Source organism: Hippoglossus hippoglossus, chromosome 20 (assembly GCF_009819705.1).
Source record: "Hippoglossus hippoglossus isolate fHipHip1 chromosome 20, fHipHip1.pri, whole genome shotgun sequence".
NCBI classification, from domain to species: Eukaryota; Metazoa; Chordata; class Actinopteri; order Pleuronectiformes; family Pleuronectidae; genus Hippoglossus; species Hippoglossus hippoglossus.
The window spans coordinates 12,521,661-12,534,681 of record NC_047170.1 but is presented as its reverse complement, the minus strand read 5'-3'; the positions used below and the strand labels follow the sequence as shown (position 1 = coordinate 12,534,681).

The 13,021-nt window shown below is 43.9% G+C and overlaps 1 protein-coding gene and 1 long non-coding RNA gene across 2 annotated transcripts; one reads left to right on the top strand and one right to left on the bottom strand.

Annotated features, from left to right (window-relative positions):
* The first annotated feature begins 361 nt into the window (after positions 1–361).
* Positions 362–1,247, top strand: LOC117753794. Its single transcript, XR_004612312.1, has 2 exons — positions 362–767; positions 803–1,247. It is a non-coding gene; the product is annotated as an uncharacterized LOC117753794 (long non-coding RNA).
* On the bottom strand, positions 1,137–12,680 carry gramd1c (GRAM domain containing 1c). Its single transcript, XM_034572134.1, has 18 exons — positions 12,550–12,680; positions 11,894–12,000; positions 11,295–11,420; positions 10,138–10,238; positions 9,147–9,242; positions 8,974–9,054; positions 6,577–6,695; positions 6,336–6,492; positions 6,090–6,249; positions 5,857–6,000; positions 5,643–5,761; positions 5,417–5,559; positions 5,233–5,336; positions 4,660–4,830; positions 3,855–3,921; positions 3,536–3,655; positions 3,046–3,133; positions 1,137–1,746 (listed from the first exon to the last, which is right to left on the bottom strand). The coding sequence occupies exons 2-18, from the start codon at positions 11,985–11,987 to the stop codon at positions 1,678–1,680; spliced, it is 1,959 nt and encodes a 652-aa protein (XP_034428025.1). The 5' UTR covers positions 11,988–12,000; positions 12,550–12,680; the 3' UTR covers positions 1,137–1,677.
* Between the last annotated feature and the right edge of the window lie 341 nt (positions 12,681–13,021).

Sequence of the window (13,021 nt, the reverse complement as noted above, 5' to 3'; positions counted from 1 at the left end):
TTACCGCTGGTGACGTCACAGGAGGTGGAGGTGGTGGAGGCGCGCGCGCGCACACACACACACACACACACACACACACACACACACACACACACACACACACACACACACACACACACACACACACACACACACACACACACACACACACACACACACACACACACACACACACACACACACACACACACACACACACACACACACACACACACACACACACACACACACACACACACACACACACACACACACTTCCATCTATCAATTCATACTTTGAAATAAAATTCAGAAGAGCAATATTATTTTTCAAATTGAAATTATTTAGCAAATTAATTAAACAAGGTATCTGTGTCTATTCATGTGGAATCATTTTTAATCTGGAGTGAGCCTAATCCACGATTGCTAAATATTTTCTACACCAAACAATTTGTCAAATAAGTAACTAGCAGAGTAATCGATAACAAGAATGATATTTCAACCCTGATAGTGTTTGTTAGAAAACAATAGTGGCAGCACAAGTGAGTTAAGAGATCATATTTATTACATTGCAATATATCTAAAACTGTACAACACAGAAACAAGTGGTGGCCCGAAGACGTGGTTTCAAATGAGAAACGCTGAGCAAGGTTATCCAGAGGGAGTTGGGCGACACTGTAAACATCAAAAAACGGCTCAAGAGAATTTAAGTGGTGTGTCGCCAACAAGTGATTATAAAGAAAGAAAATAACCAGTGTTTATATCGATGTGAAAATCACACAACAGAAGTTGTGTGTATGATGTTGACATAGTGAATGTACAGTGCTGTTATAACCTGAGATAGTCCCACTGACCCTACACATACAAGGTGAAAAATACAGACAAGTGTGATTATTCATGTACAGAAGACAGAGATAAATCGAACACGTCACCGTTGTTTGGACTTTTGGTCCAGAGCAGAGCTATAAATTAATAAAATATGTATTAAATATGTGGCCCTTACAGCCACATGTTCTGTACGCCAGATTTGGCTCCATACAAAGTAAAGTTTTCCGCTTGCAATCTAAAGTCAATTTAAAGTTGCAGCATTCCCTGCAGTTTATATAGAGCAACAATCTCATGATTACAAAAGAGAAGACAAAGTTTAGAATTAGAGCTGCAGATACCACAATTTTTATTAGAAAATATAATAATCTAAAAAGATATCTAAAATATAGCCTATAGTCTACGAGGCACTTGTGCAAATGTTAAAATGTGCAAAATTAGAATTTGTGAATCAATGTTATTCAACAGCTCTGTTTCTAAGAGTTGACAACAGTTCATCGGATGTGGTGTGAGGTCCGTCAGAATACAGTCAGGCACTTGAGGGAAGTTTTCTGAGATCCACTGCCACCGTGTAGGAGACGAGTCGCAGCAGAGGCAGCGATGGGAGCTGACGATAATCCCCCCCGCTCCACCTGTGGCGGACGCTGATGTCACCGTGTCCTCGCATCAGTCAGTTAGCGTTTTAAAAACATCCTGACACCTGAGGCCCCATGACAGGCTTTGGGTTAGCGTAACCCCTGGCAACACATGGCATGTCAGGGGGTCTGGGGACGTCTTCATGGCAACATCAGCGGCAGTTGGGTCCTGCTGTCCTGTCTTTCCTCTACAGGGTAAACGGGGGGTTGGCGTTCGATGGTCAACGGATGAGGAGCGTCACTGCGGCGCTGCCGTCTGATTGGCCATGGCGAAGTTTTGTTGTAGCACAACGAGAGAGCTGCGGAGCTGTGAGGAAAAGAAGAACAGACTCAGCAGCTATAACAAAGATATGATGGACTCCTGCTGGCTTTAAAATAAAACATGAAAAAGCTGCACGTCTGTTTTATCTGAAGGAGAATCAGTGCAACGCGTGTTCTTCATTCAGCAAATTCCCTTCATATCATTACCTTCAACATGTTTTCTTTTGTTTGTCTGTCTGTCTGACAGCAGGATTACGCAAAACTAAGGTTTTCCTTAAAACATTATCCCCCCCCAAAAAAAAAAAATTGTATTGTTCATCAAGGTTAGATACAACACCTATTTTCGATGTAAAGACATAGAGCAGTAATGGCCTCCTGTGCTGAAAATAAGTCACACTCGCCCTGTGTGTGTGTGTGTGTTGATCCGAGCTTCTCTTCTTTGTTTTGGTGGCCAGTTTCATGTTTGTGCATGTGAGCCCCTCCCTGTTAAACCATTGGCCCTCCTCATGTTCGTAAGGCAAAGCTCCAGCTCCTATCGACAGAGATGTAAACATGACACCCAGTTGGCCACGATCGTTTACGAGCCTTTCTTCCAACACGGTGACGTCTCTCAGAGCAAAACAAACACTGTGAGCACACCTCCACAGTGCAGTTACATCAGAAACACAAAGGCTGATGAAACTTGCATGCGACATCTAGGAGGCGATGAATATTGTACATAAAACCTTTCATTTAAAAAAAAAATCCTCTGTTTTTTTAGTACAATTAAAATCCTTTAAAAATGGCTTTAAATATAGCTACCTTATCAAACAATTTCAAGCTTCAGGTTTCAATTTATGTTCAGCATTTCTTACTGTAATACTCAATGTATTTAAATGTAGTAATCATCAGTCTATATTGTAGTTTGTATTGCTATAGTTGCACAGTTTGCCATCCGTGTACTGAATTTGGATTCCCTAACTATGTATTGTTGTACTCTGACAAAGTGGCTGTTCAACAGTGTTTGCTGTATTATTAAAAAAACCTTCACTAGATCCAGATTTCTATTTGGATCTGCATCAAATTACAAAGACTCTAATAGAAATATCAGTCCCCTAAACATGCCAGATTTTTTTTTTCATCAAAGTCCGTGAATTATTCTCTGAGCAATCAAGCAAATGTTGAAAAACATCTACCAATGTTAAAGTGGAAAAAATACATGCCAACTATCAAACAGGCGCAGAGAAAAACATGTGATATAACTGTATTTCAAGCACACAAGTGCCAAAAAGTCAATGGTGGAGTGCACCATTTTGCAGAAAAACGCTTCACTCATGGCCTAATTGTAGCTGTAGCTCTGACTCACCTGCTCTAAAAGGTTGATGGAGTCCTGCAGTACATTCTTCAGAAGGTACAGCTCGTCTCTGGTTCTGTGCACAGGGCCCTGGACCAGGCTGTCAAACGAGGTAAAAAAGAGAGCTCGGTTATTATGATGTGCACAATGAGTGATTTACTTTTGCTGCAGAAAAGACGGCAGAAGGCACAAAAACCGAAAGAAAGTGAAGGAAAGGCGAGTAGAAGTCAAGAGTAGAGTAGAGCTGATGGAAGACGGTGACACTTGCGGAACACACACACACACACGCACACGCACGCACACGCCGGTTTGATTGTTGTGAGTCATTTGTACAAGAGCTCACTTGTATGTGGGTCACTTAAACGCCGCAGATAACGACAACAACAAAAAAGATGGAGGAACTAACTGCTGCCTCCTCTCCACCCACACACCAGGACAACTACTTCCTAAGTGAACTACTTCCTGAGTGACAGTTACTGGTGATGATCCAAAGTTATCTGACCTGGCCTCGCTCCTCTCCCTCAGGCGATGCTTTGTGCTCAGGTACATGCGGTGGGCTACGTCCTCCATGGCCCACAGCTTGAAAAACAGGCCCAGATTCAGCAGCGTCAGAATCAACAAACTGGGAGAGGCGGAAAGAATTGGGATTAAAGTAAATACTGGTGTGCACAGCAGCACGGAAGCACCAATACCAGAAATGACCATACACAACATTTAGATATAATGACTTATCCACTCAACAACAGTTCTCAGCTAGTACAGGCGCAATTTAGAATTGTCACACCCACGTTGTTTCACATGTTTCCAGGTTGTTTACTCACATCAGACTCATCCCAGCTACTATCGTTGTCATGTTCCATCCGCCCGACCCTTTCATTTCCATGGGGCCTGGAACACAATCAGACAGATCAATGAATGATAGATTTTCTTTCCTAAATGCTGCCATTTGAAAACAAAGACCCGGCTGCAGACAACATGAGAAATTTTGGTTTGCAACATTTTGCTGGTTTCCTGCCTGTTCAAGATTTTGCAACAGCTTGAGATATAAACGTTGCATTTGTCTGGGTGTGTCACAGAGTGGGACCAGATAAAGACAGCGACGTGCGACAGTGAGATCGGTGATTTTCAGCAGTTGCACCTTTGTTTTCGAGTCTTTGTCAACACTTTGAGCGTTTGTTGTTGAGGTAGAAGCAACTGGGATAATTTTCTACAGCCGTCACATGGAGGAAAGTTGTCCCGGGGTTTCAAATTTACATATGTTAAACTGATATTTGCAGAGACGTATTTTTTTGTTAGCATAAACACTGTAAACAAGGGAAGACAGCTGGCCTGGCTCTAGCGAGTGCATCTCAAGTTCACTGACACGTTACACTTTGGGTTTTGTTTTTACGATTAGAAGGAAGCAGTGCATCCAGTATTTGGGCTGATCTCATTGTGTTCATGTGGTGCCGGAATAACCGGAAACATTTGTTAACGACTGGGAAAATTGCACATGAACACACCAAGGTCAGAACAACTACTTCATAACTTGGGAAATAGGACCTCTTGGCTGCAGCTTCATTTATAACAGTGAGACGTACGAGTGGTATCAATCCTTTCATCCGACTGTTAAAATAAGTCATGTACCCATGTTGCCATCTCTGTGCTGCTCTGGATCTTGTCCATACTGCTTGTTGGGCTTCATGTGCTCTGGCAGCGTCCGGCTGTACGTCCTCCTCCTCCTCCGCAGCCCACCAATCTTCCCTGGGTCGCCGCCTCCCTGATTCAGCTCGGCTTCCTCCTCCAGCAGCTCCGTTTCTGTTTTGTGTCATAACACGGCCACAAATATGGAAAAACACAATTATGGGACAGATTCGGGTGCGTTAACTATGTAAAAACACCACATGGTTGCAAAGCCAGAAAGAAATTCACACACTTAGACACCATTTTCTCAATGGGTGACTAAACACATTAAAAAAAACCTTAAAATCGTACATTATTCATGAAGGTTTCCTGTTAAGGCTTCACTGATAAGAGCAGCTCCCGTGTGTTTCGGGAAGTAATGCTTGTTATCTTCCCTTTTATGGCGTCATATGACTGTCATGCTCTTTCTGCGTACTTGAAAACACAGTTGTAATATGTTGCACAGCAGCAGAGCCGGCGAATGAAAGAAGACAAGGAAGTGCTCTCCCCAGTGAGCGAGCTGCGCTTTCTACTCACCGAGCTGTCTGAAATAATCTTCTATGCCGCTCCAGGAGTTTTTAGTGATGAAGGACTTGACCAGGCCCCACGGCTGCTTCTTATACTTCACATCGGTGTAAATGCTGGAAACACAATATGGAGTTTTAAAAGCCGGGCATATAGAAAATATGAAAATCAGCAGATCAATTACAGAACCCCTCACCTTAGACGGCACTTCCGCTTCGAGCTACTCTTGATGCAGTATCTGTTGTGAGTGTAGAAGTAATCGTGATAAGGAATGTCGTGAGCGTACACCTCACAGTCCACGAGGTAATGCTGACCATCACTGGATTCTTTGTACAGCGTCTGGAAGGTAAATGGAGGACGACAGTGAGAGATCATTCACACAGGAATGCGTTTTTTTCATCCGTTCAAGGGCGTAAACCCACCTGGTTCTCTGTGGCCGTGGAGAACTTGCCAATCAGGGGGTTGCTGATGGCAACTGTGTAGTTCAGGCTCCTCTTCATGTTTCCCGAGGCGTCTTTTTGCCAGGCGGAGAAGGTGGGACCTGAAAGCACGAAAGGCCGAACGTGGCAGCTTCGATTAGGTGGAACTGGAGAGGGAGTTAGATTTCTGGACAGGAAGAAAAGGAATGAGTCTTACTGGTTATCTTCCTGACGCTCATAAACCTGCGGATGAAGTTGGAGTCGGTGAAGATCAGCTCGAACATTTTGGCGGCGCTGATGTGGAAGACCTTGTTTAAATTGACTCGACCCTGCACCTGGGTCAGACCCACTCGCTCCTCCACTGTCAAAAGCAAGAGAAAAGTATTGAAATATCACAAAATACATGCACTCAAATATCCTCCAGCGCCTGGGGTTGTGGTTTTTTCTAACCTTCTTCAATGCTGTCTGAACAGCTCGGCTCAGAAACGCCATTCTCATTGGCGTTGAGGTCAAGGGACAGCGAGGAGCGCTTGGAGGCCCGTTCTGGCGCCAGGCGGTCCAGCGACGGGGCAGGACTGCGGCGCTGGGACGGGGTGCTCCGAGAGTCATCCTACAGGAGAGGGATATTTAAAGAGCTGTTGAAACATTTGGATATGCACAAGGCACACAAGAGAGGAATACGCTACTTTAAAATACCATGTTTGCTGAATTCTGCGAGCCAAAAGGGGAAGGCATATCCTCCCCCTGAGGGGTGGAGGTGTCTAAGGGCCCATGCTCCAGCACAGGCAGGCGCAGGGAAGGGGGCCGCTCCAACCTGCCAGTACCATCATCCCCACCGGGCCTCGCTGTCAGGCTGCAGGCAAACAGGAGGAGTCAATATATACATTGCCAACACATTATAATTGTGTGTAATCATGGGGAGGCTCAATGTGCTCACCTGCTCTGCATGTTCAATTCCGACGCTATCTGCATGCACTCCATCTCCTCATGGCTCAGGCCCAGGTCATGCCCATAATGCTGTTTCACCATCTGCCAAAACTCCGAGCTGGTCAGCGGCTGAAATGGAAAAAGGAGGAGAGGTCATGGGGGCACGGAGGCGTCCAGCGTGAGCAGCTGGGTTGGAAATGAGCTCCTGCAGAAACTTAAAACCGTAACGCGAAGACAAAAAACACAGGGTTGTGTGTAACCAGGAAACATCCACACAGTAAAATGTAATCTTATCTCTGTGCGTGACAACCAACCTCCAAACATTATTGTCCCTCTGAGACGCTTGGATACTCATCTGACTTTTTTTTGTGTTTGGACAGGACAACAGAAGCTCAATCTCACCATAAAGAAATGAATAAGTTACCTGAAATATATTTAGGACCGAATAAAAACACGTGGAGGCACATGTGTTCAGAGGAAATGTTCAGTTTTGACACAAAAACAAAGTCTCCTGCTCCCATTACAGGAAATGTAAACAGACTCTATAATCCCAGTATTATTAAGACTTTTTAAACCATATGGAAGCGCAAACAGTTTCTACAACAATTACCAAGATTGGGATCCATTCCCACGGGCTTCACTTACTTGTCGGTGGACATGTCCCCGCGGCTGTGAGCTCGAAGCGGCCGTCACGCACTGATCTCTAACCTGAACCCACTCACATCCAGGAAGTCCTACTCCTCCTCCTCCTCCTCCTCCTCCTCCTACTACTCCTCCTCCTCCTCCTCCTCTCCTGGTTCGAGCCGCCCCGATTTTTTTTTAAACAGCGAGATAAAAGTCAACAAGAGCCCGTTCGACCTGTCGAAAGTCCGGTTCACGGCCAGGTGAGCAGCCCGGTTACGTTTTAGTCCGACCCCGCTGTTAGTTTCACTTCAAAAAGACGCAGCGTCAAGTGCGCACCGTGCGTCTTTTGGGTTGGAGGCGCGCCCCCCCCCCCCTCCTCCATGCAAACCGATGCCACACCTGCAGGTCATTGAACTTTATGCGCTGCGGTTGTTACAGGCCCGAAGGGGTTTGTGCTCCGGATCCCAGCAGACACACTTCCCTGCGGGGAGGCTGCTGCGACACAGCCCTTCCTCCACAAGAGCTGAGAGAGACTAAAGGAGGAGTAATGACTGCCTGTAGTTTATTATCCAAATACAAGCGAAGAGACACCACCCATGCAGATTTGGATCTGCACCAAATTGCACATAACTAATAAATACCAGTCCCCTAAATATGACTGAATTTTTCCATCAAACATGAATTATTCTTTGAGAAAATCAAGGAAAATGTCAGAATGTTAAAGAAAGTAAAAAAAAATCCTGGATCCGGATCCAGATCTGCACCAAAGTTGAATTGGTTCTTCCCTGATCACATCTTTCCACTAAGTTCCGTGTTTATCCATCCAGTAGTTTTTCAACCCTGACAACTCAACTTCACTGGCTGCAGTAAATAGATCCTGCCTGCTCCATGTTCTGTTGGTGGGAGCTCTCTCTTGTGGCTCCATCCCCTGATCTCTACTGCGCAGACTCTGGCTCCAAATGCACAAGATGACAGAGTTTGTATATTTTGGCTTCGTTTCTGGATCGTGGAGAAGCTTCACCCATCTTTATTTACAGTCTATTGCTTAAATCTGTTTCCAAATTTTCCAAGTAATTCGAGCATTTATGCTTTAACCGACAGTTGCGCAGCTTTTTACTTTCAAACTGACTGTTTGAATTAATCCCAATAGCACTTCAACTGCTCACGCATGTTACAAAACGACAGCTGCTTTCACTTCTTTACTCTTCAGCTGATATTTCAACAGTTTTCATCTCTATCTCTTCACGTTGGCCTCATTTCAGGTGTTTAAGTCCTCAGCTACGTCCTCTGCTTCACAGTCAAGCTGACATTTCAGCCTCCTGAAGGGAACTGTCAAACTACCTCTCACGTGCAAATAACATTTCATGACCTTTTGACATATTTACGGTGTTTGCTCCTGCAGTTTTCAGCCTGAGCGTGCACACTTACAGTTTCAAAGTGATCTCACCTGATTTATTGTTTCTTATCTATGTACGTTTACAGCACAAAGACCTTGGTGAGAGATGGCTGAGCTGATCTCTGTTGTACATGGAGGTTAGTTATTCCAAACACAAAGTACCGCCGTATATTGAACAGTAAATACAAGCTTGTGTCTGTCGAACCCATGAGCAAACCCTGCTGCTGCTGCTGCTGCTGCTGCTGTGTGCAGATCTCTACCCTCTGGCCAACAGCAGAGCAGCGCTGATAACCTCTCATACAGACACACAGCGATGTGTACTCTGGACATGTCAGATAAGTGCAGCAGGAAACTGGGGTAAAGTCACAGACGTGCCGGCTGCTTTACCTTGTTCAGCAGTGTGTTCTGCCACATGCGGAAAACCGTCTGGTAGCTTTTCTCTCTCGCAGAGAAGGAGGTGAGGAAGAACTGAGGGGGAAGACGTGAAGAGAAAATGGTCATAAATCATGTGCTTGTCACGCAACGCCTGCTTTTGACTCTTTTCCAACACCGTATTATACCTTCTCTGTGCCCATGCAGACCTGGATCGCGTTGGGAATCAGCCGTGCCGTTTTCTCTCGGCTCATCGTCGTGATGTCTTTCAGGGTCAGTGTGATCTATAAGAGGTCAAAGGTCACAACGCGGGGTAATCAAAGAGGAGGGAGAAAAAAAAAGGGAAACTGCAGATAGCATCCCACTGTCAGACAGAGCTATCTACACTGGATTCATTTAGTGATCACGTCTGGTAACGACTCGTATGAGGAGGTGTGAGGAGCTCACAGCAGTGAGTTGATCTGACGCTGTATCGTGTGGCTGACTGAGGCGGTCTCAAGTGGAGCAATTAGTGAATCCTTCCTGTTATTCTTCCTTTAGTATCCGGGCTTTGTGAGTCCTGCAATCTGTTGCACCTGATTGCAAAATGTTGCATCTTAGATGTCTGAAATGCATGCGCTTTAGATTCTCTCAAGTTTAATCAGTTCAACATCAGCTCTAATTCTAGGCCTGTTATTATGCAGCATCCAGTCAAAAGGGGCTGAAAAACATTGACTCTAACTGTTTTAATCTACTGCTTTAAGGTGGATCTTTCATTTAAATACGGCTCCAATATCCTGAACGATTCTCCTGAACTTAGAGGAAGTAAAAAGTGGGTAAATGTAAGAAAATGTAGTTAACTACGGTGGCCCTGAAGTGCAAATCACAATGGAAAATAACAAATAAGAAAAACACAACCGCAAATATAAAAACACAATGACAAATGAAAACCATGATAGAATATAAGAAAAACACAACAGGTAGAAGATAATATTGTTGTGTTTTGTGATTTGCAGTCCAGTACGACTGAAACAAACTACCATCACTGAAATGTATATATCACAGTAAAGAGGATGAATGAATAGAATCATTTGAAGTTATACATTTCTGTGTTTGTTTGCTTCATCCACATGTGACATGGACGTGTGACACTCGACCACACAGCTCCTCCCTCTGTCTCCCGCCCTGTCTTATTATTACCTTGGTGCCCCGAAACACATTGCTGTAGAAACAGAGCCAATTCTCCGACAGGTAGAGGCGTCCCTGAAGGAGGATTTCCCTCTGGAGCGCACATGGGTAGTCTGAGGAGAAAGATATCTGGAGCTGGTGAATCATTAATACAGACGAGTTTGATGTGATGTATGACACACTATTTTTTTCAAAACAGCTCAGTGTAGTAAGGTATTGTGCAGTATTCTTGTTGTGTGTGTGTGTGTGTGTGTGTGTGTGTGTGTGTGTGTGTGTGTGTGTGTGTACAGATGAAATGTGTACGGTTTATTAAGAACACTGGATTAATTGGAAAATAGTGCTTTAGCATATATATTTATTAAGGAACAAGACTATGTCCCATCAGATATTTAGCTTTTTCATGACACGAAAAACTCACATGTAACATTTGCTATTAATACTGAGCATTAATACCAAGGTGCAGTGGCCCTGAAGTGCAAAACACAATCAATAAATCACAAAACTGCATTTCGGTCTCATTCCTGTTGAAAAAAATAAAATCAACGACGTACCTAGCAGGTACCTTTTGCATTTGTGTTTTCTAATTGGCTGGTGTTTATTTTTTTATTTTTTGTTGCCTTTTGTAAATGTGTTGTGTTTTTTTGTTTGTCTTTGGGTTTTATTTGCAGTTGTGTTTTATGTTCTTATTTGCTGTATTGCGTTTTCTGATTTGCAGATTTTTTTGTGATTCATCTTTGTGTTTTCTCATTTGTCTTTGTGTTATATTTGCCGATGTGTTTTCTTATTTGCTGTCATGCTTTGTTGTTGTTGTGATTTGCACTGCAGGGCCAAGACAAAGAATAAAAACACAAATAAAAGCCCTATGAGATGGAAGATTTCTCTCCGAGCACAAAATGCATCAAACGGTCTAAAAACAGGACTTAAAGAAGTTGTATACATTTTTTCCTACATATTTTAAAAACGGATCTTTATAGAAATGGATCCTAGATGTCCCATTTCACATTAGTCTAAAAAGGGATTTAAGAGCCTGTTCCACCCAAACTAGTGCAGCATTTAGAATAGTATATGGACACTTTCATGGCATTTCAAAGTAGCTGCATGTTAAACGATGACATTAGTATCTGGATTAAGAGCTAACACCATCAGAAGAGACATCCTACAGAACTCACCCACTATGAGTCTCTCGGACTCCGGCAGCTCTTTGAACAGCTTCTTAAACTCGTCATATTTCTGCTTGTAGGTTGGCAGAGGAGTCGTAGGCGCGGCGAGACACTGTCCCTGAGGGTCAGAGCTCTGATGGACGAGAAGGGGAACACATTACTGACACCGAGACAAAGACGTTAGAAGTTGAAAGGATTTGTTCTGTCTATGTGCAGAGGAGAAGATTGACTGATAAGCTGATTGACTGATTGACTGATTGACACAACATCTGACCGGAGATCAGAGGGAGGCAGACAGATAGAGTGAGACTGAGGAAATTAGTTTGTTCGGATGATAAACAGCATCATTAGTCTTCTGTGCTTTGCATGAGAGGCACAGCAGCAATCCCACTTGTATGAGGTGATGGCGTAATAAGGCTGAGCCACAAGAGGGCAGTAAAACTTTTTTCCCCATGTCATTGTTTATCATTACTTCCACTGGAGCCGAGTGAATGAAGTGAATAATATCAAAGATCAAATGGTTTAAATGTCACATACAAGCAACATTCATGATTCCACTTAGCAGCAGCAGCTTTTAATGTAAACAGGCACAGAGGAAAGTTGTTTTACCTCATCAGAACTCCATCTGACATTCTCCATTGATGTGGTCTCATCTGGAATGTCATCACTGCCCAGTCCTGACCGGCTGGATACCTGCTCCATCTGCTCTGCTGCACTGCTCACATCCAAATAGAGACAAAGATCCGCTACACGATTGTCAAGTTTCGACCATTATTTAAAGGGTTTAGGTTGAAACACCTTGTCCTCGAACAGGGACATGCAGCAGCAGCATCTACCGCAGGGCTTGTAATTATCACTGCAGCAGAACTGGTTTGACTGGGAGGACTGCTCAGGGACTTTACTCATACCAATGAACGCAAGCTTTGCGCACTAATGACTCTCATTGAGCACAGCCGTGGGGCGTAATGACGTGGAAACACCGCGCAAAAGGAACAGATTTGTGTTACAGTGGGAAAACAGAAGAATCCAGTAATAACTCAGCATAAAAGTAAAATGACCCTGAGCCAACACCTCTCATTTTGTTCTCGCAGCGATATAAACTGACTCGATACTTGATTAAATGACTATCAGACATGTAAAGACGTCCAGCGTGTGTATAAACCGCTCTTACGCACGGTGCCATGGGCGCACAGGTGTGCCATGGCTTCAGCAAGTCTCAACACGCGCATGATCCGAGACAAATCTGCTCTTGACAGTGACTTACCTGGCACGGAACGGAGCCAGGACTTCCTCTGTGTGTGTGTGTGTGAGCGAGATAAAGTTGCCACAGGAAGACACTGCTCGTCCCTCACAGCTCTGAGTGAAGTGAGCTGCAGGTGCATGCCACCAAACCGGGGGAACATACTTTAAAGGGAGTTGTCACCTCGTTGGTGACGCTCATTGGTCTCGATACAACTGGCTAATGGCTCCAAAACTGACCTCTCCCTTAGGATCATGTTGATTCTAATTATAGATAGGTACTTTTTTATTCCAAGTAAGGTGAAGGAATGCAGCCTTGTAATGCTTTTCCTTTCATTTCACTTTATTAACAAATAAAACATTTAAAAACCACATCAGGACATCTGTACTTTTGATTGCAAACATTTAAATTATCTCAGACCTTTAAAAAAGGACAGTTATTAAAAGATTGTTATTTTATTTCAAGGAGCATCTTAGAGGCAGCAGGGGAGTGTTAT

Coding starts and splice junctions, on each gene's coding strand:
- gramd1c (XM_034572134.1), bottom strand. CDS start 11,987: ATGGAGCAGGTATCCAGCCGGTCAGGACTGGGCAGTGATGACATTCCA. Junction 3,922..4,659: donor GCACAGAGATGGCAACATGG/GTACATGACTTA, acceptor ATTGTGTTCCAG/GCCCCATGGAAATGAAAGGG. Junction 3,134..3,535: donor AGGGAGAGGAGCGAGGCCAG/GTCAGATAACTT, acceptor CTCGTTTGACAG/CCTGGTCCAGGGCCCTGTGC.